General features: G+C 52.2%; 1 protein-coding gene across 5 annotated transcripts in view; it reads left to right on the top strand.

Moving 5' to 3' along the window:
• Ppard (peroxisome proliferator activated receptor delta) overlaps positions 1 to 14143 on the top strand; it is a 70825-nt gene extending 56682 nt beyond the window's left edge. For all 5 annotated transcript variants that reach the window (XM_085679877.2, XM_048451192.3, XM_048451193.3 and 2 more), the window contains 5 exons: positions 8042 to 8196; positions 9127 to 9265; positions 10427 to 10629; positions 10733 to 11183; positions 12188 to 14143. In XM_085679877.2, coding sequence (XP_085536003.1) covers positions 8125 to 8196; positions 9127 to 9265; positions 10427 to 10629; positions 10733 to 11183; positions 12188 to 12435 — 1113 coding nt within the window. In that variant the 5' untranslated portion in view covers positions 8042 to 8124 and the 3' untranslated portion in view covers positions 12436 to 14143. The remainder of the gene's footprint in view (positions 1 to 8041; positions 8197 to 9126; positions 9266 to 10426; positions 10630 to 10732; positions 11184 to 12187) is intronic.
• The last annotated feature ends 9377 nt before the right edge of the window (positions 14144 to 23520 follow it).

Here is a 23520-nt window from a genome sequence, read left to right as displayed (position 1 = left end):
TAGTCAGGAGGGTGGGCTCTATAAGACATGGCTTGCTGCTGGTTTCGGCTGGGCAGGCCACTGCAGTGGGATGGACTCTGGCCTCCAGTGTCTGCAAGTGACAGTGGCACCTGGAGTAACAGAGCTGTGGGGTAGGCCAGGCTCTTGCCTGGGCCTGCGACCAGGAAGGGATCAAATCCTTGAGCCATGTCACCAGAAACATACAGAGCAAGCGTTTCATCTTTAGAGCTCAGAGTGGGTGGCGGGGACACCCTCAGAGTGACGTCCCCGGTGGCTGTGATGTGATATGGGGGTCCAGGGCAGCCTGTGTCCTTGTGTCTTAGAGGGAATGGCTATGCTGAGCCTACAGACCCGAGTCCTCGGGAGACAGGGGTGACTTCCAGGAGTCAGATTTTACTCAGTGCTGTCACAGGCTGCTTTTAGCTCAAGAAAGGCCCAGAGGCGGCCAGGTGTGCTGTTGCATGCTATTAATCCCAGCACTCAGGAGGAAGAGACAGGAGGATCTCTGTGAGTTAGTGAGTCCAGGCCAACCAGGGATATGTAGTGGGACCCTGGGGAAAGAGACAGAGAGACAGAGACCCTGGGGGGCCAGAGGGAAGGAAGCACACTGGGGACAGAGTGCCAGGTGTCAGGAACGTGCTGAGAACAAGCTTTTTGAACAGGGAGGAGAAGGGCACGGGGTCTGGCCTGGCTGCTTGCCCTAGCAACTTTGTCCCCATATCTGGGTCTGGGCAGGAAGTGCTGCTCTGTCCTGGGTTTCACACACACCTCTCACAAGTGATTTCCCACCTTGAGCCATTAGGTTGTAATGTTCACGTGCCAGCCAAAGTGCACTGGCTGGAGCGGAATCAGGTTAGGACGGACAGGTGTGGTGGAAACATCTAGAACAGCAGGACCGTGGGACTCACCGGGTGCCATGTCTGATCCTGTGTTTTAATAAATGGATGCAGTAGAGGCAGCTGGGCAACTGGACTGATTTCAGCTATCAAACCACTGGCCTAGGAGACGAGCCCTAGCAGACAAGTACAAGTCAGAGCAATCGAAGCAGGTGTGAGCGGTCGGAAAACACTGTTTCCCAGACAGTGACTCAAATGTCCCCGCCTGTCAGCTTAGTGGAAGGGCTGTTGGCCTGAGGAGGAGCTCCAGGTGCCAGTGGCTACAGGACAGTGCAGATTTATGTCCCTGTAGCCCTGTAGTTCTGCTCTGGGAATGTGTCCTATGCCTGTTCACTCCATGAGCACAGAGGTGACCCAGCCGTCTTTTTACCACAGCACAGCTCTTAGGAACAGAAATGGAGTGTCATCCTCTGTGGGAATCCCTCGGGTGAGCCCTGCCGGAGCCTCAGGGGAGCGCTGCAGTCCTTAAAAAGGATGAAGTAAGCTGGGCAGTAGTGGCACACGCCTTTAATCCCAGCACTGGGGAGGCAGAGGCCAGCAGATCTCTGTGAGTTTGAGGCCAGCCTGGTCTACAGAGTGAGTTCCAGGGCAGCAGTGAGGGTCACAGCCTATAGTGGCCACCTGAGTCCCTGCTCTACTGTGGGTGGTCTCTATGCCCTCCCGACAGGATGTCACCATGCAGACCAGGCTGGCCTGAGCTCACAGAGTTGTCTGCTTCTGCTTTCCGTGTGCTAGAATTAGAAGTGTGCCCCACCATGCCTGGTCAATTTATCCATCTTAACTCTGGGATGAGAATAAAATCAGAGCTTTTTAAGTTATGAAAGTCACACACAGTTGCTGAGAAAGACACACAGGGCAGGCTGTGCCTTTTTTTTTTAAAGATTCATTTATTATGTATACAGTGTTCTGTCTGTCTGTATGTTTGCTGGCCAGAAGAGGGCACCAGATCTCATTACAGATGAATATGAGCCACCGTATGGTTGCTGGGAATTGAACTCAAGGCCCCGGGAGAGCAGTCAGTGCTCTTAACCTCTGAGCCATCTCTCCAGCCCCAGGCTGTGTCTTATAAGGGATGCTCGGCACCCCATTCAGGATTCGAATCAGCTCTTCTAGCCCTCTGGTTTGCACTGTCTAGAATCTTCTATTATATGAAAGATTTTCAGGCTTTTTGTTGAAACAGACTAGCCTGGAACTTGTGACTTTCCTGCTCCAGCTTCCAAGTGCTAGGGTGACGGGCGTGAGCCACCATGTCTAGTTCTACCTTATCCTTAAAACAATTACTCGCCTCCCCCGACACACCCAGGAGGTGGTGGCGCAGGTTTAATCCCAGAACTCTGGAGGCAGAGGCAGGTGGATCTCTGAGTTTGAGACCAGCCTGGTCTACAGACTGAGTTCCAGGACAGCCAGGGCTGTGTAGAAGGCCTGGTCTCAAAAAACTCAAAACAGAAACACTCTTTCTTATTTACTACTAGTGTATGCGACTATGTGTTGGGGGATGCCTCCTCCCCCCTCTCCCCCCCCCGCCCCTACCTACTCCCTCCCTTTTCCTGCCAGTCCCCTGCCTTGTCCCCATGAGGTTGTGGCTTCTGCCTCAGAGGCTGTTTAGGGACCCTGAAGGAACACTGAAACAGTGGGAAGACTGCATGGCTCCAACCCCTGCCTGTGTGCTCACTCACACTCAGGTGGCCCAGCCCCTGTCACCATCCCGTGAGGCAGGCAGTGCAGGCTTCACACTAGCATACAGCAACAAGGAAGTCCATGGCCAGGGCCCTGTTGGCGGGGGATTGGCCCTGGAAGCTGGTGCTCACACCCACCTCTCCTACTTCATGGCAGCCCACAGGAGGAGCAGGTAGATAAAGCAGCTCTTTGCTTGCCTGTGCTTCCTTTCCTTGGCAGCACTTGGTGAGTGTTTAGGGCCTGGCAGCTTGCCAAAGGAGCCAGGCAGTGGTGGACAGGGCTGAACACCAGCCCAAAGGAGCCCAAAGTCCAGGCAAATGGGACAACAATCAAGAAACCGCCCAGTTAGCTGGGTGCGGTGGCACACGCCTTTAATCCCCACAAGAGACAGGCAGACAGAGTTCGAGGCCAGCCTGGTCTACAGTGTGAGTTCCAGGACAGCCAGGGCTTCACAGAGAAGCCCTGTCTCAAAAACAAAACAAAACAAAACCAACAACAAAAAAATAGAAGGACCTGAGCCTCAGGTTCTCTTAGGCCTTGCCTGATGTGAGGGCAATGGTGGGCGCTGGCCGCACAGTAAGGGGCCAAGCTGGCCCATAGGCCACTGCTGGACAACAGCATGCATGCAGCCCCGGGGCGAGCAGTGCAGGAACACCTGCCACCCGGGAGAACATGGGGATAAGTCAATAGGTGTGTTTGCTGAGCTCCCCCTCAAAGATGGGGAGACTGGTACTCAGTGGGGGGCCAGGGCCAGGGTTCACACTGAGTTCACATGTTTGAGGAATGACTTCATGCTGTCTCAGTGGTGATCTTGCTGTTGTTTTCATAATAATACTATTGTCGGCACAAGGAGCATGCCAAGGGCTGCAGTGGAGGGTGCAGCTCCAGGGTTGCATGGTTCTAGTCCGACCCCCACATTGCCACCCCCTTGTCAGGGTACCAGAGAGACATTGTGTTTTTTGTTTTATTTTGTTCTCTGTGTGTGTGTGTGTGTGTGTGTGTGTGTGTACGTGTGTGTGTGTATGTGAGAGAGAACTTGACTCACACAGTTACAGGTACCCAGTCCTGATTCTGCAGGCCAGGCTGTACTCGCCAGGACGCAGCTCAAGTGTGGAGGCGGTGGAGGTGGGGCCCCCTCTTCCATTCATTCTCTTACAGCCTTCTGTGGGGTGAGGGCCACACACATTGTGAAGAGTGACTCTTCCTCAGATCTCCTGAGTTAATGGTAATCATGTCTTTATCTTTCTTTCCTTTTTTGGATTCAGAGTCTCTCTGTGTAGTCCTGCCTATTCTGGAACTCACTACGTAGATCAGACTGGCATCAAACTCACAGAAACCTGTCTGCCTCTGCCTTCCGAGTGCTGGGATTAAAATCTAGACTGCCCTTTAAATGGAAGCCTGGCTGTGTGGCCCAGCCGGGTCTGCATGGAAAGCCAACCCAGCAGCTGTTTTTAAATGTCAGCCTCGGCTTTCTTACCTTAGTGCAGGGGACACAAAGCCTGACTTGAAGGGTTATCTTGAGGTTTTACATGAAACGAAGAGATGTACATAAAGTAGTACCTAGTAGGGTCCTGGAGCACAGTAAGTGTGCAAGCACACACCCTAAGGTGGGTCCCAACCTTGACTGCACAGTAAGTGTGCGAGCACACACCCTGCAGACGTCCCAACCCTGACTGCACAGGGCAAGTGGGTGACCCTGGTGCGACCTTACGCCTCTACCAGCTTTAGTACCCTCGTCTGTCAATGCCACCAATTGTCAACCTCAGTGAAATGCAATGAAACAATCCAGGCACGGTGGCATTTGGGAGGCCAAGGCAGGAGCAGCACCATGAGTTCAGGATTAGCCTGGGCTACTTAATTAGACCTGTCTCAAACATACAAACAATCCAAAAGACCCTTGGCTGGTGGGTGGGGGCCTGGTAATGCTAGCTCTTTTCCCATCCCTCCTGGTAGGCGCAGGCCCTTAGGAGTGTCTGGCACCGGGGCAACCATCTGGGCCTAGCTGTTGCTGTGTCAGGTGAGCAAGGGCAGCTCCTGAGAGCAGCGGGGGAAGCCGAGAAGTGTTAGTTCTTCATCACTGTGACAGAATACCTGGCACAGACAGCTTAAAGAAGAAAGGATTAGTTGGGTGGTGGTGCACACCTTTAATCCCAGCACTCAGGAGACAGAGGCAGGGGGATCTCTGTGAGTTTGAGGCCAGCCTGGTCTACAGAGCTAGCTCCAGGACAGCCAGAACTATTAGACAGAGAAACCCTGTCTCCTGTCTCAAAAAAACAATGTGTGTGTGTGTGTGTGTGTGTGTGTGTGTGTGTGTGTGTGTATAAATATGAGGGGGACTAGAGAGATGACTCATCAGTTAGGGACACTGACTGCTCTACCAAAGGACCTGAGTTCAATTCCCAGCAACCACATGGTGGCTCACAACCATCTGTAATGATATCTGGTGCCTTCTCCTGACTTGTAGACATGCATGCCAGCAGAACATTGTATGCATAATAAATAAGTCTTTATATATTTATCTGAGAGGCTAGAGAGATGGCTCAGTAGTTAAGGTCTAATTCGATTCCCAGCACCCGCATGACAGCTCACAACTGTCTGTAACTGTTCCAGAGGATCTGATGTCCTCTTCTGGATTCTACAGGTACTGTACACATGCTACATAGATATACATGCAGGAAATACAGCCATACACATAAAATAAATGTATTAAAAAATCTGGGCATGTTAGTCTGACCTATAATCCTACCAGTAGGGGTTACAACATTACCAGTGAGGAGCCCTCTGCTCACTGGTCAGTCAGTCAGGCAGTGAGCTCCAGGTTTGGTGAGAGATCATGTCTCAAAAAAACACAGTGGAAGCAGGGTATGGTGGTACATGCCTTTAATCCCAGCATTTGGGAGGCAGAGGCAGAAGGATCTCCGTGAATTCTAGACTAGGTTGATCTGCAAATCAAATTCAAGGACAGCCAGGGCTATACAGAGAAACCCTGTCTCAAGAAGAAAAAAAAAAAGAAACCACAGTAGAGAGATGGAGAAAGACTAACAGACAGACAGACAGACAGACAGACACACACACACACACACGCTCAAGGCCATTCTTAGCCACTTAGTGAGTCCGAGACTAGCCTGGGCCACATGAACTACTGTCTAAAAAAAAAAAAAAACAAAAACCCGTGAAAGGGTCAGGTGGCGGCGGTGCACATCTTTAATCCCAGCAAGGCACAGCAGAGGCAGAGGGAGCTCTGAGTTTGAGGCCAGGCTGATCCACAGAGTGAGTTCTAGTACAGCAGGACTGTTAAACAGAGAGACCCTGTCTCAAAACCCCAGTGAGGGGCAGGGGAAGAGGGAAGAAAAAGTAGAAAAGACAAGACCCAAGCAGGTAGGCGGTGCCCACACTGCAAGCCTAGCCTCTTGGAGCCTTGGCCTGAGGAGCTCAGGGCAGTGTCCTTGTGAAGAAAGGGCTCCGAGAATCCCAGCACCCACCCAATCATCACCCATCTACCACACCTCCAACCGAGGAGGTCATGGAGTGGATGCAGGACCTGGTGCCTGAGCCGGTGTCATACTTTGGGGTGGGATGTCTCAAGTGGTCAGCCAGGAAGAAATGGCACCGTGGTTTTTGGAAAAGCCACCCCCACACCACTTCCGTTTGCCCAATACACATCCACTCACAGGATGCTGGGGTCCTGCTTCTCTAGCGTTACAGACAGCCTGTGGTTATGCTAAACAGGCCCTCATCCTTTCACCACCTGCTGAGCTGGGCCTGTTTCTCTCAGGCAGCCATTTCCCAGGACTCTCACTCTGAGTACCCAGGTAGCTAGTAGGATCCGATTATCTTGGCTACTTACAGGGCTTTGGAGATCTTGAGACACCCTACACACACACACACACACACACAGAGCCAGGAACCGCAGAGGATAGAGTGGAATGAGGGGCCATAAGAGCCTGTGCCAGGACCCTCCTGGCCCTGCGCACGGAGAAGGAGCTGGTGTGGAGAACACAGACTCCCTGGGAGCTGTGGAGGATATGAGTGTGGTACCCACACCTTCTCTGCTTTGGGCTTCTGTGTGCCCTGCCCTCCCAGCCCTCACATGAACACACAGACCCCTGCCCCCATCAGATGGTGACAGACTACTAAAGCTCAAAGTTGCTTTGCCCTCCGGAACAGCCTGCCAGAGAAGATGAGGGGTCTGCTCTCCTCTTCCGAGGGCCAGAGGGCATTTATACCTTTGCAGTAACAATCATTGGGAATTAGGGCAGTGGCCCATTTATGAGCTTATGTTCCTCCTAAGCGCAGCTCCCTCAGATGGCAGCTCCCATGGTGTCTCTGCTGTCTGAGCTCCCCACTGTGGCCAGAATGGGGCCCTAGTGTTAGGTATTTCTTAAGACGACCCCTCCAGCGACGCAAATAATTCCAATCAGACCTAATTAGACCAAATGCCCATGTTTAATAAATGCAGCGCTCCCCAGTGACCAGGAGCATGGCGACGTGGGGAGGAGGAGTGGACCACGTGGAAACCCAAAACCCCTGTGTTCTTTTTCTCAGCATTGGCCTAAATAGCCTGTGGGAGGGGTCAGTGCTTGGTGGGCTTTCCGGAGGTGGAGTCCAGACCAAGGCAGCTCCCAGGGGGAGGGGGCTTAGGATGGATGCCAGGGACTGGGGTAATGCTTCCAATCGTCCCAGACTCCTTGGATATATAGGGGTATTAGAGGGCTGGGGTCTCACTTTCAATCAAACACCTAGGAGCAGGCCTGGGGAGGAGGGACCTGTTAGAGGCAGGTTGAGGGCTGGGAGCGTTAGTCTGGATGGGTCATGTGGCTTGGATCTATCTCTTGGTTGAGTGTCTGTCCCTTTTCTGGGGGTTCAGCACCTGTCTCTGAAGGTTAGTCTGCGGTTCCAGGAGAGAGCCCCAACTGTAAGGCAGGCATGAGGGGAGTACAGGCAGTACTGTGGAACCAGGTGACTGAGACCCAAGGCAGAGCCTATTGTCTTGTCCCTAAGTCTCAAAGCCGACTGGAAGGGACTCTGGCTTCTGACAGTCATGTGACAGCCCGCTCATCCTGAAGTTGCTGTCTTGGCCTCCCCATCCCTGCCGGTTTTAAACCCTCAGTCCAAACCTCTGCATTTACTAACTGAGCGAGGCGGGTACCTGCACTCTCCCCCCCAAGCAGGACCAGCCGGGGGGAGGTCTGTACCCCCCTCCCCAGTTTCCAACAGACACATGCTACCCCATGGTCACCTGGGATTGCTGCTTGCTGACCCCAAAGCCCCACCAGGCCCACTCCTCTCCCTGGCAGGGAGGCTGTAAGCAGCAGCCACACGCTTGCCTGCCGTGGGCCACACATTTGGGGAGACTTGGCCCATCTTCCCAGCAAGAGGGGCTGAGCTCTGGGCTGCAGCTCCTCTTTCTACCTGCTTCTTAGACGTGGTACCTGATGTTCTACGGCCCCTCTATCCTGTATCCACAGACCTCTCCCAGAATTCCTCTCCTTCCTCCCTGCTGGACCAGCTGCAGATAGGCTGTGATGGGGCCTCCGGCGGCAGCCTCAACATGGAGTGCCGGGTGTGTGGGGACAAGGCCTCAGGCTTCCACTACGGGGTCCATGCGTGCGAGGGGTGCAAGGTACGGACTGAGGAGCCCAGCGTTTTGCCTGCCTCGGATGAGGCCCTGGAAATTTACCCCCAGCAAAACTTTTCAGTTCCTTTCAGGCCTGAGCTGAAACAGACACCAACTTGGTTTCTGTGGGTGGCCAGTGTTCCTTGGGTATTGGGCTTCAGAAGGCAGGCTGGACAGAGTGACCTGGGAATGAGCATCTATTTGTATATTTGAAGCTGGCTTCAAGTGCCTCATGTCTTTTTCTTTTTCTTTTCCTTTTTTTTTTTTTTCAGAGATGGGTTTTTTCTTTGTAACAGAATGGTGATGGCCGATGGCTGTCCTAGAACTCATCATGTAGACCAGGCTGGCCTCAAACTAACAGAGATCCACCTGCCTCTACCTCTTGAGTGCTGGGATTGAAATTGTGTGCCAGTATACCTAACCCTTAATTGTTTTTTTTTCTTTTAAAGACTTGTTTGTATGCCTGCAGGCCAGAAGAAGGTACCAGACTCATTATGGATGGTTTTGAGCCACCATGTAGTTGCTGGGAATTGAACTCAGAACCTCTGGAAGAGCAGCCAACTCTCCAGCCCTGCCCCCCCCCGTTTTAAGATTTATAATTTTTTTTTAAAGGATGCTTTTCCTTACTTTTAAAAAAAAAAAGTTCCTTGGGACTGGAGCGCCACCTTTAGTGGCGGGCACTGGCTGCTCTTGGTTTGGTTCCCAGACCCACATGGTAGGTGTCTGTGACTCCAATCTCAGGAGATCTAGCCACCCCCTTCTGGCCTCCACAGGTCTGAACACGTGTGGTAAACAGTCGCACCTGCAGTCAGAACACTCGTGCAAATAAAATTAAATCCCCACCACTCCCAGATTTTGGCCTTTTTTGTGTCCTTACTTGCCACTGAGCCCTCCAGATCCTTGGTTCTCCACATCCTTACATCCTCCGTCCCACAGGGTTTCTTCCGACGGACAATCCGCATGAAGCTTGAGTATGAGAAGTGTGATCGGAGCTGCAAGATTCAGAAGAAAAACCGCAACAAGTGCCAGTACTGCCGCTTCCAGAAGTGCCTGGCTCTCGGCATGTCGCACAATGGTGAGCGAGAGATGCCTGCACAGCCCAGCTTGGGGCTCCCCATGTGCCAGAGAGTGCCCAAGCACTTGCGCCTGGCATAGATGAGGGCCTCAGTCTGTGAGGCCTGGATGGTCACCTGCTCCCCGCACTTGAGCCTGACAGAGCATGCAAAGCCCAGGCCAGGGTTTCCTCAGTCTGTAATGGCTGAGGGTGGGCAGGAACCAGGAAGTGGCCATGTGTGGCAGCTGCCAGGGCCCAGGTGGGAATTTCTCAGAGGTCAGATACTCCCAGGAGACTGAGCCATCCTTGCCTCAGACTTCCAAAGACCAGGGAAGCCTTCTGCTTACTCCCTATGGTGGCTAGCCACTGGACCACATACACTGGGCTTCTTCAAGCCTTCTCTGGCTTCTCCTAAGTGTGTGTTCCAGCGTGTCTGAGGCTCATCTGTATCACCTGGCCTTGTTCCATTGCAGGGGTCACAGGGAGCCCTAGGAAGCCTGGGGCAAACTGAACCCTTCCTTCATGCTTTCTCTGACAGAAGCCAGGGCCTGCTTCATTATTCAGACTGTAATCATGAGTGTGTTTGTGTGCGTGTGCCGGTGCACATGCATGTGCGTGGAGGCCAGAGCACATCTCTGGGACCATCCACCTCTTTTTTCTGAGCCAGTCTCTCATTGGCTGGGAGCTCCCAAGATCCCGCTTTCTTGGCCCCACACGCAGTTCTTTCTCACCTGACATCTAGGCTCAGGCCCTCAGACTTAACACGGAAGCACTGTACCAACCGAGTTACCGCCCCGGCCCATGGCCCTGGGGTCTCACTGCTTATTGCGAATGCCCCTCATTATTCTAGTAAGTTTTTAGGTTCTCCACTCTTCCTGACCCACAAGGAAGGTGAAAGAACAAAGTCACATGACAGGTGGTGACATGGGGCCTAGCTGCAGGCCCTGGTCGCCAGAGTCTGTCTTTCTAGCTGCCACACTGTGCCAGCCCCCACCAAGTCAACAAAGGTTCTCAGGGAGTTGGGCCCCTGGGCTGCCTCAACATTGCTTGTTTGCTCACTGTGGGGCCTCTGAGGGCCCCGGGCCCCAAAGGATGACTCTGTATCCCTGAGAGAGCAGGGGAAGGAGAGGTGCTGGCCCCCGCCTGCAACTCCCCCTTGACCAGCCCTCAACCCCTGCACAGCCATCCGCTTCGGACGGATGCCAGAGGCCGAGAAGAGGAAGCTGGTGGCAGGGCTGACGGCCAATGAGGGGTGCCAGCACAACCCACAGCTGGCCGACCTAAAGGCCTTCTCCAAGCACATCTACAACGCCTACCTGAAAAACTTCAACATGACCAAAAAGAAGGCCCGTAGCATCCTCACCGGCAAGTCCAGCCACAACGCAGTGAGTGTCACTGGCCAGCCTGGGCTCTGAGGTGGGGTTCAGGGGACACAGGGCGGGGTCTCCCCCTTCCCCAGGCCTGGCTTCTGATGGGCCTGGTTTTCAGCCCTTTGTCATCCACGACATCGAGACACTGTGGCAGGCGGAGAAGGGCCTGGTGTGGAAGCAGCTGGTGAACGGGCTGCCACCCTACAAGGAGATCAGCGTGCATGTCTTCTACCGCTGCCAGTGCACCACGGTGGAGACCGTGCGGGAGCTCACCGAGTTCGCCAAGAGCATCCCCAACTTCAGCAGCCTCTTCCTCAACGACCAGGTGACGCTCCTCAAGTACGGTGTGCACGAGGCCATCTTTGCCATGCTGGCCTCCATCGTCAACAAGGATGGGCTGCTGGTGGCCAATGGCAGTGGCTTTGTCACCCATGAGTTCTTGCGCAGCCTCCGCAAGCCCTTCAGTGACATCATCGAGCCCAAGTTTGAGTTTGCTGTCAAGTTCAATGCACTGGAACTGGATGACAGTGACCTGGCCCTTTTCATCGCCGCCATCATTCTGTGTGGAGGTGAGGGGACGGCTCCCACTGGAAGACCACATGTGCAGAACCAGCTGCGTCTTGTTAAACAGATAGAGGTGCAGAGAGAGAAGCTGACCTTGCTGGGCTATAGCTCGGTGGTAGAATGCTCATCTAGCAGGCAGGAGGCCTGAGTTCAGTCTCTAGTGGGGGGCTGGGGGAGCATCATTATGTTAAAGGCCGTTATTTGTGGATGATGGAGAAATTTCTATATTACTTTTTCTTTTTTCTACTCCAGTATAACATACAGGTAAGCCTGCTCACCCACAGGGGCACTGAGCTCGCCGCAGGCCAGAGCCATCCTAGTCTGTAACTCATTTGGTCCTCTCAGCAACCTGGGTCAAGGACACTGAAGCTCAGAACCACAGACAGGATCTGAGTTCAAGTACCAAGTATCCTAGCCAGGAGCTGGCCCTGCCAGACCAGGAAAACAAGAGGTCAGAAACAGAAGATGGGGGGCTGGAGAGATGGCTCAGTGGTTAAGAGCGCTGCTTGCTCTTCCAGATGTCCTGAGTTCAATTTCCAGCAACCACATAGTGGCTCACAACCATCTGTAATGAGATCTGGTGCCCTCTTCTGACCTGCAGGCATACATGCAGAATACTAAGAATACTGTATATATAAATAAATCTTTTTAAAAAAAAAAAATGAGGGGCTGGAGAGATGGCTCAGCGGTTAAGAGCATTGCCTGCTCTTCCAAAGGTCCTGAGTTCAATTCCCAGCAACCACATGGTGGCTCACAACCATCTGTAATGAGGTCTGGTGCCCCCTTCTGGCCTTCAGGCATACACACAGACAGATTATTGTAAACATAATAAATAAATAAATATTTAAAAAAAAAAAAAAGAAACAGAAGATGGGTGGAGAGGCAGGGGCGGGGACTGGAATACCTAGGGGTGGAGCCAGTAACAGGGCAAGGCCTAGAGATCCCCGAGTGGGCTAGCAGGTTCCTCTGCCCTGGCCTGAGACTCCACTCTTGCCCCATCTTCCCACAGACCGGCCAGGCCTCATGAACGTGCCACAGGTGGAGGCCATCCAGGACACCATTCTGCGGGCTCTGGAGGTCCACCTGCAAGTCAACCACCCTGACAGCCCATACCTCTTCCCCAAGCTGCTGCAGAAGATGGCCGACCTACGGCAGCTGGTCACTGAGCATGCCCAGATGATGCAGTGGCTAAAGAAGACGGAGAGCGAAACCTTACTGCATCCCCTGCTCCAGGAAATCTATAAGGACATGTACTGAGGCTGCAGCCCAGGCCTTCTCCGGGCTCCAACTGAACCCAGCTATGGGACTGTTTTGAGCTGCAGCCCACAAGCACTGGGCACAGCCCAGGCAGCTGGAGCCAATTCGCAACACTCCAGACACGTGGCCCAGACTCCCACCTTCCCTCCTGCTGCCCATGTCTCCCCAGCACCCCTGCTCCTCCACCTTGCCTTCTGCAGCATCCTCTTCCTCCCAGCCTGTCCCCATGTCTGTCCGATCCATGTCAGTGAGGCAGTTGGTACACACTCACAATCAGCCCAGAACAGGACCTCCGCCTTTACCCACTTTCCCCGGGAGCGGTAGGTCCTGCACCGGCCCAGTCCTGCCTCGCCTCTGTCTCCCTCTTCAGTGACCCGAGCCATCCAAAGAAACACTAAGCTCTGGGCCCAGCTTTCCTAGAAGCTTGGCCTGGACTTACTGCTGTCCCAGGTTGTGGTCACCATCACAGGGCTCCTCCTGCAGAGGGGAGTGGGCAAGGAGCCTGGGCCAGGAGCCAGGTTTCTCTCTCAGACTGTCTCCTCAACCCAAGGCACCCCACTCCAAGTCTGACCCCTTCCATTCTTCTTGCCAGTGTTCTAGGCCATTGCCACTGATGGCCCTTGCACTGCCCTGAGGATACCCCCTCCAGATGGGGTCCCACACCCCTGTTGAAGTTCTGATGCCCAGGACTCAGGTTTGGGTCTCAGGGTTAGAGGCCAGACAACACATGGGGCAGGCTGTCTTATCAGTACCCCACTGGCCTCCACCCTGTAGCTGCATTCAGACTGGCAGAACCCAGTGCAAGGAACAGGACCATAGCTGCCCTTTCCTCTGTCCGAGAGACGCTGGCACATCTGCCCCCTGCAACTGCCTCAGTGTGACCATGGCACTGCACTGGCTCACCTCTCAGTCACCACAGGGCCTCTACCCTGCTCTCCACAAGGTAGCTCGGGGACAGCTGTGTCCCCGTGCCTAGGGTTGGTGATGTGTGAACGGGCAGAGGTGTCGTGCCAGCTCACAGGCAGAGTCGCCAGGGCTCCTCTGACCAGTCCCTCTCACATTCACACACCCAGCAGCTCCATGGCCGCCTTTTATGCCTGGCTGGTCACCAGCTCCCAGCTGCTGCTTCAAGTGGCATGGAGCTTGCTGGGTGCTCCCATCCTCTGCCCAGCCCCCTCCAGGCTCTCCTGAGACCAAGAGCTGAGTCCAGGCCCATCCTGCCCAGACCCACGGGGATCCAGCAGCCAGGCTCTCAGAGAAACGCAGTGGAAGCCTGGGCTTCAAGCCCTGGTGTCCTGGAACCTGTCTGATGGTCCTTTGTCCCCAGGGCCTTAGCCATTAGACCACAGCTCTGGAGGGAAGTGACTTGGAAAGGGGACAGAATGCTCCTGCCAATGCAGTGACCTTCCATTGCCAGATTATCCCTGCCAGCACACTCCCCACCCCACCTCCACTGATCAGGTCTTGGGGTCGTCCCTGCGGGGGGGGGGGCGGGGGGAGACAGGCTGTGGGTGGAGCTGCATTCCCTGAGCCGCCCTGTCCCCGCCCCTACCCAGGTCTGGTGCTGAGGATGCAGCTCCTCTCAGGGTCTGAAGTCTCCAAAACTAAAATGTATATTTTTGCTAGGAGCCCCAGCTTCCTGTGTTTTTAATATAAATAGTGTACACAGACTGACAGAACTTTAAATAAATGGGAATTAAATATTTAAGAGTTGACTCGAAACCAGCTGAGTTCTTCATGCTATTCTGAGTACTGAGGGACACCTCTTCCATATCCAGGGCTGGCAGCATGGAGGCCAAGGGAGGCCCCTGGTGCTAGCCTAGGGTCTGTTGTGTTCCTCCCTGCTCTCCCCATATCACTTCTCGGTATGTGGGTACCACCGTTCCTGCCAAGGGTCTGAGGGGGGAAGAGTCAACATGTTCTGAAAGGCCAGTAACATTGGGGTTCATGGGGAAGGAAGGACTCCTAGAGGCTGTGAGGCCTAGGCCTTAAGTGGCGTGTGGGAGTTAAATGAACTGACCATGTCCCAAGAGACCATGGAGTTCTGCAGTGTGAAGTGTGATTAGGGTGGGTGGCACAGGGCAGCTTGCTGGGGTCGGTGTTCTCCTCCCACCATGTGAGTCCTAGGGATTGAATTTAGGTTGCCAGGCTTGGTGGCAAATGCCCGTACTCACTGAGCCATCTTGCTGGCACACAATAATAATTTTAAATAATTATTTTTAATCTTTATGTGTATGTCTTAGGGTTTTATTGCTGTGAAGAGACACCATGACCATGGCAACTCATAAAGGAAAACATTTAATTGGGGCTGGTTACAGTTCAAAGGTTTAGTCCATTATTGTGGGAAACATGACATCATGCAGACAGGCAGGATGCTGGAGAGACAGCTGAGGGCTTTGGATCTCTAGGCATCAGGAAGTAACTGCCACACGGGGCGTGGCTTGAGCTTCTGAAACCGCAAAGCCCACCCCCTAAGTGACACACCTTCTCCAACAAAGCCACACCCACTCCACAAAGACCACACCTCCTAACAGTGCCACTCCCTATGTCCAAGCATTCATACCTATTCAAGCCACCACAGTGTATGGCTGTTTTGTCTGAATGTATGCCTGCTCACCATTGCAGTGCCTGGTGCCCTTAGAGGCCGGAAGTGGGTGTCAGATTCCCTGGGACCCGGAGTTATAAACAGTTGAGTCTGGGTCCTCTGCAAGAGCAGCCAGAGTCAGGTGTAGTGGCACACACCTTTAAGGCGGCACAGGCAGGGGGGGTCTCTGTTAATTTGAGGCTAGCCTGGTCTGCTCAGAGAGTTCCAGGACAGCCTGGGCTACAAAAGGCCCATCTCAAAAAGAAAGGGAAAGGAGGAAGAGCCTTAACTCTTAAGCACAGTCCTCGCTCCAGCCCCTAGAAGCTCTGAGGGACAAGCATGGTGCCGACATCTGTAAAGCCAGCACTTGGGAGATAAGTGGCGGGCAGGTCAGCTCAAGTTCGTCCTGGGCTGCACAGTGTGTGAAGAGCCCAGGATACATGAGACTCTCAGAACAAAGAGGCTGGAGAGACAGCTCAGCAGCCCAGTTACTGCTTCTGTGGAAGACCTGGGTTCAGTTCCCAGCCCACCACATTAAGGCTCACAGTTGCCTCTAACTCTGGTTCTAGAGGACCCCACACCCCCTTTTAGCTTCTACAGACTCCTACATACACATGCTACACAAATGCAGGTCAAACATGCACATAAGTAAAAAAAAATCTATATTCAGATCTCTTAAGAAACTCTAATTCTGCTTCAAAATTGCTTCAATGTTAAAAATAAAAGTTAACCCAATAAAAGTAAGATTTGTATCAAAAGTACCCAGGACTATTAGCTTTTCAGTTAAGCGTTTTAACTTCTGGAAAATATGAACCGTTGTTAGAACTCAGTTTAATGGGAGGCAGAAGCAGGTGGATCTTTGTGAGTTCGAGGCCAGCCTGGTCTACAAGAGCTTGTTCCAGGACAGGCTCCAAAGCTACAGAGAAACCTGTCTCGAAAAACAAAACAAACAAACAAACAAACAAAAAAGACTCAATTTAAAAACTTCCTTTTGCTGGATGGAGTGGTACATGCCTTTAATCCCGACACTCAGGAGGCAGAGACAGGCAGGTCTCTGTGACTTTAAGGCCAACCAGGACTGTATAGTGATGTGGGATTCCCCTCTGTATGCTGTGAATACCGCTGATTAATAAAGAAACTATCTTGGGCCTGCACAGGGAATAAGGTAGGCGGAGAAAACTAAACTGAATGCTGGGAGAAAGAAGGAGGAGTTAGAGATGCCAGAACTTTAGCCTGTAAGCCACAACCACGTGGCGATACACAGATTAATAGAAATGGGTTAAATTAAGATATAAGTGTTAGCCAATAAGAAGCTAGAGCTAATGGGCCAAGCAGTGTTGTAAATAATATGGTTTCTGTGTGATTATTTTGGGGCTGAGCAGCTGGGAACCAACAAACAGCCTCCCCCAACAATATAGTGATAACAATAATAATAATAATTTCTAAATTTTTCATTTTTACCTGATTGGGTCCTCATTGGACCTGCTCACCTTTGCCTCCTCATCTCCCATACTCTTTGTACTGCCAGCTCTACTGAGACTTATTGTTAATTATGAAAGTTCAGCCTATAGCTTAGATTTCTCCCATGAGCTCTTATAACTTAAATTAACCCATTTATGTTAATCTACTTTTTGCTGGTGGCTTTTCACCTTTCTTCCATCTTATACCTCCTCTTCCCTCTCCATGTCCTCTGGTGTCTTCTTCCCAGAGCTCTCTCTATCCGGAAGTCCCACCTATACCTCTGGTCTAGCTACTGGCCTTTTAGCTTTTTATTAAACCAGTCACAAATGACATATCTTGGTAATCAAATATCTCACAACAGTCCAGCCCCACCCATTAAAGTGAGTGCTGACTTTACTCTAGTGGAAATAAAATCTTGTCAATCAACTTAGAGGCCATGCCCTTCCTTCTTCCCCATCCATCTTGGCACACAGAAAAGATCCAAGACCAGGGGCCCAGAAGCACCTTGACCTAGGTCATATCAGATCTCCTGGCCCCAGGCTTTGGTTCTTCTCCCACTGGATGCTCACATTGAGCCCCACGTGCCAAACAAACATCCTTCGGTCATGACCTCACACATCCTCTCCAGCACCCAAGCTGATCACGCGTTCCCAGATGAAAACAACTTAGACTGTTTACCTCAGAGGAAAGTCCCTGCCCACCTCCCACGGTCTCCAGGGGCCCCATGGAGGAGGCTCATCAGGGGCCAGTGTTCCTGTACCCAGCTAGGCTGCTTAGCACCCCGCCAAGGGATGGAACGGGCACCTTAAGTCCAAATGCCACCAAGCGGGACCCCACCCAGAACACTGTCATTTTCAGGACCTGTCATGAGAATGGGCTCAGCAAGACGAGAAACCTGTTGGGAATTCTGGCAACGTCCAGCCTGTCCTTCTTTGCTTTTCCCTGTTGCTTCTCGATGGGGGTTCAAGGGGTGCTTGCCAGCCTGGCATTGGAGGAGCAGCATCTACCCTGAGATCCCTCTCCAGGGTCATAGGGATCCAGGCTCTCAGTAACTCCCATGCCATGGATATTTCAACAGGTGTGATGGGAAAGAAAGACACATGCTCAGAATCACGCCTCATTCAGCCCAGATCAAGTGACCTCTCTGGCTCTAACTGGCAGAGCAGCTACCCAACCTAGAGTGTCCTGATGAAGTGGAGCCTCAGACAAGAACCTCCTCACCCCCCATGTCCCCACCCCCACCCCACCCCTCATCCCCCATCCCGTCCACCTCTAGCTGTGGTGTAGCCTTGGCCTTGTGGCACTGATAATATTCTAATTACATGTGACCTGTACAGCACACTGACTTCATGGATATGAACAAACCAGGCCGCAGTGACCTGGATGGACGCCAGGTCCCCAGGACTGCCCAGCGTGAACACTTAGCTCTACCATCTTTCTATAGCTTTCTACAGTGGCGGCTCCCACCAGGCTGCAGCTGTGCATGCCCTCAGTCCTGAGCCCTAAGCCCTCAAGACCCAGGTCACCTTGCTTTCCAAACTCCTTGGAGCCTTCTAGTACTTACTGAAGGACCCCAAAGGCTTTCTGCCCTACCCTCTTCCCTGGAGCAGAGCCGCACACTTGTCCTTCAGGCCTGAGATGGGGCAGCAGCTGGCTGAGGCTCCTTCCTTTTTCTGGCCATGTGGGATGAAGGTCCCACCTGCACATCTCTGCTCACATCCCACCAGGACTCCAGGCTGGGGGTAGCAGCTGTATCGGGGAGAATGGCCTGGTCCCCAGCAACCATATGTGTGAGTCTGAATCTCAGGAAAACACTGGAAAGAGGCACATTATTTTGGGTTCAGCCTGGTTATTGAAAACTGAGTCACTTAAGAATTTGAGTAAGCCAGGTGGCAGGTGTCACAGTCCTCTAGTCTCAGCACTTGGGAGGCAGAGCAGACAGATCTCTGTGAATTCAAGGTCAGCTTAGTCTACAGAGTGAGTTCTGGGATAGCCAGGGCTACACAGAGAAATACTGTCTTGAAAAACTAAAATGAATGAATGAATGAATGAATTTGAGTGTATCTGTGGAAGAAGGATTTCTTGGAACAGAGGAGACTGAGCCCAGAAGGGGAAGGAACAAGCCAGTGTTACCCCGCTGATCGAGGGCTAGCTCAGGCTCTGTTCACCTTCTCTTCCATTTTTGTGTCAGGGTATTGCTAGTTCTCTAGGCCTTCTATCAGACATTCACATTTTAGCCCAAATTCATTGCCAACACCACAAGGCCATCTGTTCTCCCAGGAGAACTGATGTTTGGGCAGAGGAGGGATGACAGTTGAGACTGAGATTTGTGGATTTTCTAAGCTGGTAGAAAAGCAGACAGGAATAAGAGGCCAAGTACTCAGAAGGACTTTTGCTGCGGGAGATTCCTGGTGCTTCCCTCCTGCACCAGGTCAGGAAGGCTCGGGACAATGGCAGTGCAGACTGTTTGGGTTTTCAAGTGTGAAGACCAGGAGCTCCTTTGCCATTCTCCCCGGCCCCTCTTATCACCAACTTTATTCCTCAGTGGCCTCCCCATGGCACCCCAGTCCTGATGCCCCCCCAAACTCCTTGCTCTTCTTCCCTTATTGCTACCTTCCTAGTACCAGGACCTTGACTCCTCAGTCCCCACCTTTAACTTTAGAATTTGGGGTTGAGCTTAGTAGTAGACTGTTTACCTAAGTGTGAGGTCCTGTGTCCCGCTGGGGGGTGAGACAGACAAATAGACCCACGGACAGACTTTAACCTGAAAGTCTTCCTATCAGTACCCCACCCCAACCTCTACTGTGGGATACTGCTTTTGTACACTATAAAGATTTGTCACTCGTACTGGTTTAATAAAACAAAGATTGGCCAGTAGCCAGGCAGGAAGTATGGGCAGAGCAACCAGACTAAAGAATTCTGGGAAGAGGAAAGGCAGAGATGCAGTCACCAGCCAGACACAAAGGAAGCAAGATGAGAATGCCTCACTGAGAAAAGGTACCAAGTCACATGGCTAAACATAGATAAGAATTATGGGTTGATTTAAGTTGTAGGAACTAGTTGATAGTAAACCCGAGCTTATAGGTCAAACAGTTTATGATTAATATAAGCCTCTGTGTGTTTCTTTGGGACTGAACAGCTGCAGGGCCAGGTGGGACAGAAACTTCTGTCTACAAATGGCACCCAATGTGGGGCTTGAACCCATAACCCTGGGATTAAGAGTCCCATGTTCTACTGACTAAGCTTTTCTGACCTTCAGGTTGAACCCAATATCTGGGTTTTTATTATTCGTGTTAGGAATCACCATCCACCAATCTGATCAGTGAGAGAATTAGAGAGCTGCTGGGGACACATCACAGTTCCAGCTCCACTCAGAATCTTCTTGTGGGGAACACTGACTTATTGTGGTGTGGGGGGGTCAAAGCACCATGACCAAGGCAACTCTTAAAAGAAAGCTTGTTGTGGGCTTACAATCCCAGAGGGTTAGCGTCCATGACTGTCATGATAGGGAGCACGGCAGCAGGCAGGCAGGCATGGTGCTGGAGCAGTAGCTGAGAGCTCACATCTCAGCCACAAACAGGAGGCAGAAAGAGAGCTGACTGGGTGTGGTGTGGGCTTTTGAAACCTCAAAGCCCACCCCAAGTGGTGTACCTCCTCCAAGAAGGCTACACCCCCTAATCCTTCTCAAACAGTTCCACCTGCTAGGGACCAAGAATTCAATACATAAGCCATTCTCATTCAAACCATTACTGTTTTTTGTTTATTTTATGTGTATGGATGTTTGCCTGCATATATGCCTGTCTTCATTTGCGTGCTTGGTGCCTTCAGAGGCCAGAAAAAGGCCTTAGATCCCCTGGAACTGGAGTTTGTGATCTGCTGTGTAGGCATGGTGACTGAACCCAGGTCCTCTGTAAAGCAGTAAGTACCCCTAACCACTGAGCCATCTCTCCAGTCCCATTTGATACCTTTTTAATGACTAAAAAATAATTCACTACAGTTGGGCGTGATGGCTCAAGCCTGTGACCCCAGGACCCAGGAGGACACATTGGGCCACAATGGCTATACAGAACCCACAAAAGTATTTTATGTAGCCTAATATATCAAAATCACATGTACAATACTACCAATTAATTCAATCAACACAAAATGTTTTGGTCTTTGTGTTAAATGTATTTTATGCTCAGAACACCTACAAATGTGAACCATGATGGGTACCGTATTGGAGGATGCACGGTGGTTATATGCGAGATTCCCGAGTCCTCCCAGGGCAGGGCCTGGGCCACAGCCTAGATGCTACAAAGCCTGGCATGCAGTTGGCTCTCAGTAGATGCCATGTGCGTGAGCGAGCGGACCACTTCCTGCAGCTGCTGACTGGAACCGTAGCCACTCCCAGGAGCCTCAGGCTGAGTCAGATCTCACCCAGGAGCTCATGGCCCCACAGCAGAGCCCAGACAGGAGCAGTAGCTACTGAAGTCAGGTGATGGGGCAGATGGCATGCTATGACCTGGAGGACTGGGGAGCTTTTAATGCCACCTGGGGCTCTATTGGGGCCATTCTGGAAGAGTGTCTGAACCACCCTGTGGCCACAGCGGTAGGAAGACAGTCAAGATTTAGTATCTGGATCTGGCCCAACCACACCCACGCCCACTGCCTGGGGTACCTGTGCACAAGGCCAAAGCATTGCCTCCTGGGTGGCCTCAGGTCATCAAGGCACCAGGGCCAGCAGCTGGCAGGGTGGGAGCGCGGCATGCAGGGTAACTGACCTTCAGGCCCCATGAGCCTCATCTGCAGCCCTGAGCCTGCCTATGAACCAAGGGCACAGGCAAGGGCACCTGGTCAGTGACTAAGGAAAAGTGTGTGGGGATGGGGAGGGGGCTCCCAGGGGAACACTGAAGCGGGGAGAAAATAAGGGTGCTATAGGAGAGGGATGTCACCAGGCACTGGTGTCCCCGTTGGAAGGTTCTGGAGGACCTGTCAAGACCAGCAGTGATGGCCTGAGAGCCTGTGGTGTGAGGAAGGCTTTTGCTTATCGCTGTGAGATGAGGATCCTTATTCTTCTCAAGCTACGGAAGAGGAAACTGAGGCACAGTCTGTGTAACTTTAGGGAGCAAGGGGGACATGAACTCCAATATTCAGGTCTGAGCTGGCACCAGGAGGGACAAGGAGGAAAGGAAAAGAGTTCAGAAAGGAGAGGAGGCCTGGGAGATCAAATAACTGAGGTGAAGGAACACTTAACAAACCTCTGCGGCTCAATCTGGATGGTGGTGGCTCACACCTTTAGTCCCAGCACTCCGAGGCAGAGGCAGGTGAAACTCTGTGAGTTCAAGGCCAACCTGGTCTACTGAGTAAGTTCCAGGACAGCCAGGGCTGTTACAAAGAAAGAAAGAAAAAAGAAAAGAAAAGAAAAAAGAAAGGAAAAAGAAAAGGAAAGAAAGAAGGTTCAGTGGTTAAGAGCACTGACTACCCTTCCAGAGGACCTGTGTTCAATTCCCAAAGTTCACATGGTGGCTCACAACCATCTGTAACTGGTACCAGGGATTCTAACACCCTCTTCTGGCCTCTGCTGTCACCAGGCAAACAAGTAGTACGCAGATATACGTGTAGGCAAAACACACATAAAATAAAAAGTAAATCTTCAAAGGTGAAGCAAACAAACAAAACATCATGTATGGTTAGGGCTGGGGACGCGACTCAGCTGGCAGAGTGCCTGCCTAGCTTGCACGAGGCTCTGGGCTCCATCCCCAAGACCACATACACCCAGTCGGATAGCACATAGCTGTAATCAGGTGGAGGAGGCAGGAAGAGTGGACGTTCAATGTTAGTGCCGTATAGCAAGCTTGAGGGCAGCCTGAGCTACATGAAACCCATCTCAAAAGACTGAACCACAATGTTAAAAAAGAAGGGAGATAAGAGGCGTGGGGGTGAACGCCTTCAATCCAAGCATCTAGGAAACAGAGGCAGAAGTAGGCAGAGTTTGAGGCCAGCCTGAGCTACATAGCAAGTTTCAGCCAGGGCTGCATAATGAGAGCCTGTCTCAAAACAAACAAACCAAAAAAGTCACCGAAAGATTCCAGCACAGGTGTTGACATAGCCGGTGTCACGTCTGGGCCAGGAAAGGGAAGCAAGCTGGAGAGTTCCCATGGGGCCACCTCTTGGAGCCATCCTGGCGGTAGCTTTTGGAAGAGGAAAGGACGTTGTTTTGAGGGATTTCTGCTGCCGCCTAGATGCTCTAAGGGTCCTGTCTGTAAGAGACATGTGGAGAAGGACCTAGCTTGTCCTGGATTTAAGGAGAAAAGGCTTATATGACAAAGAAACTCCTCCATGCATCCACTGCCCTGGCTGGCCGCCCTGAGGCTGACCACAGGTGTCCAGGGCCCCTCCGGCATTATTGTTCAACATTTATTAGCCTGCAGCTGCCCCAGCTAAGGTCACCCATAGCCCAGTACACTGTTCTAACTTGGTTGCAGAGGCACATCTGAGGGTTGTCTGTGGCCTGCCTTCCTTGTATGTCACTAGTAAAATCTAGTTGAAAAAAAGGAAAAGAGGTTCCCCAATCTGCTGCCCAGACAGAATTCTAGAAGGATATCCCTGAAGGCACGTCACTGCCACCTGCTGGAAGGCAGCGGCATGACCGGCAACCCTACACCAGGATCGTCGCGGTTCCCACATACAGCGGGTGCTTCAGTACTGTGTACGGCGCAACATTGCAACATTAGGGCCAGTCTTGAGTGTCCCTTCCTCCTGGAAGAACACGGCTTGAAGGTGATGGCCCATCTCTCCTTTTACTGCCTCTCAACCGGATACGGCTCCAGTTCTCCATTTGGGGAAAAGGGCCACTGGCTTTCAAGTCTGACTGAATCTTCCTGAGCCGGTTCCTACCTGAGGCTCTCTGTCCACAGGTCCCCAGCTGGTGTCACTATTTAGATAGGTTTAGGAAGTCTTAGGATGCCTTACTGGAGGAGGCCTGTCACCGGGGACCAGCTAGGTAGACTCCTAGTTCGCTCTCTGCTTGTGCTTAAAGTTTAAGCCTAGCTGGTCCT

The sequence above is a fragment of the Myodes glareolus genome, chromosome 18 (genome assembly GCF_982192425.1).
Source record: "Myodes glareolus chromosome 18, mMyoGla1.1, whole genome shotgun sequence".
Lineage (NCBI taxonomy): Eukaryota > Metazoa > Chordata > Mammalia > Rodentia > Cricetidae > Myodes > Myodes glareolus.
This window is presented reverse-complemented; position numbering and strand designations above follow the sequence as displayed.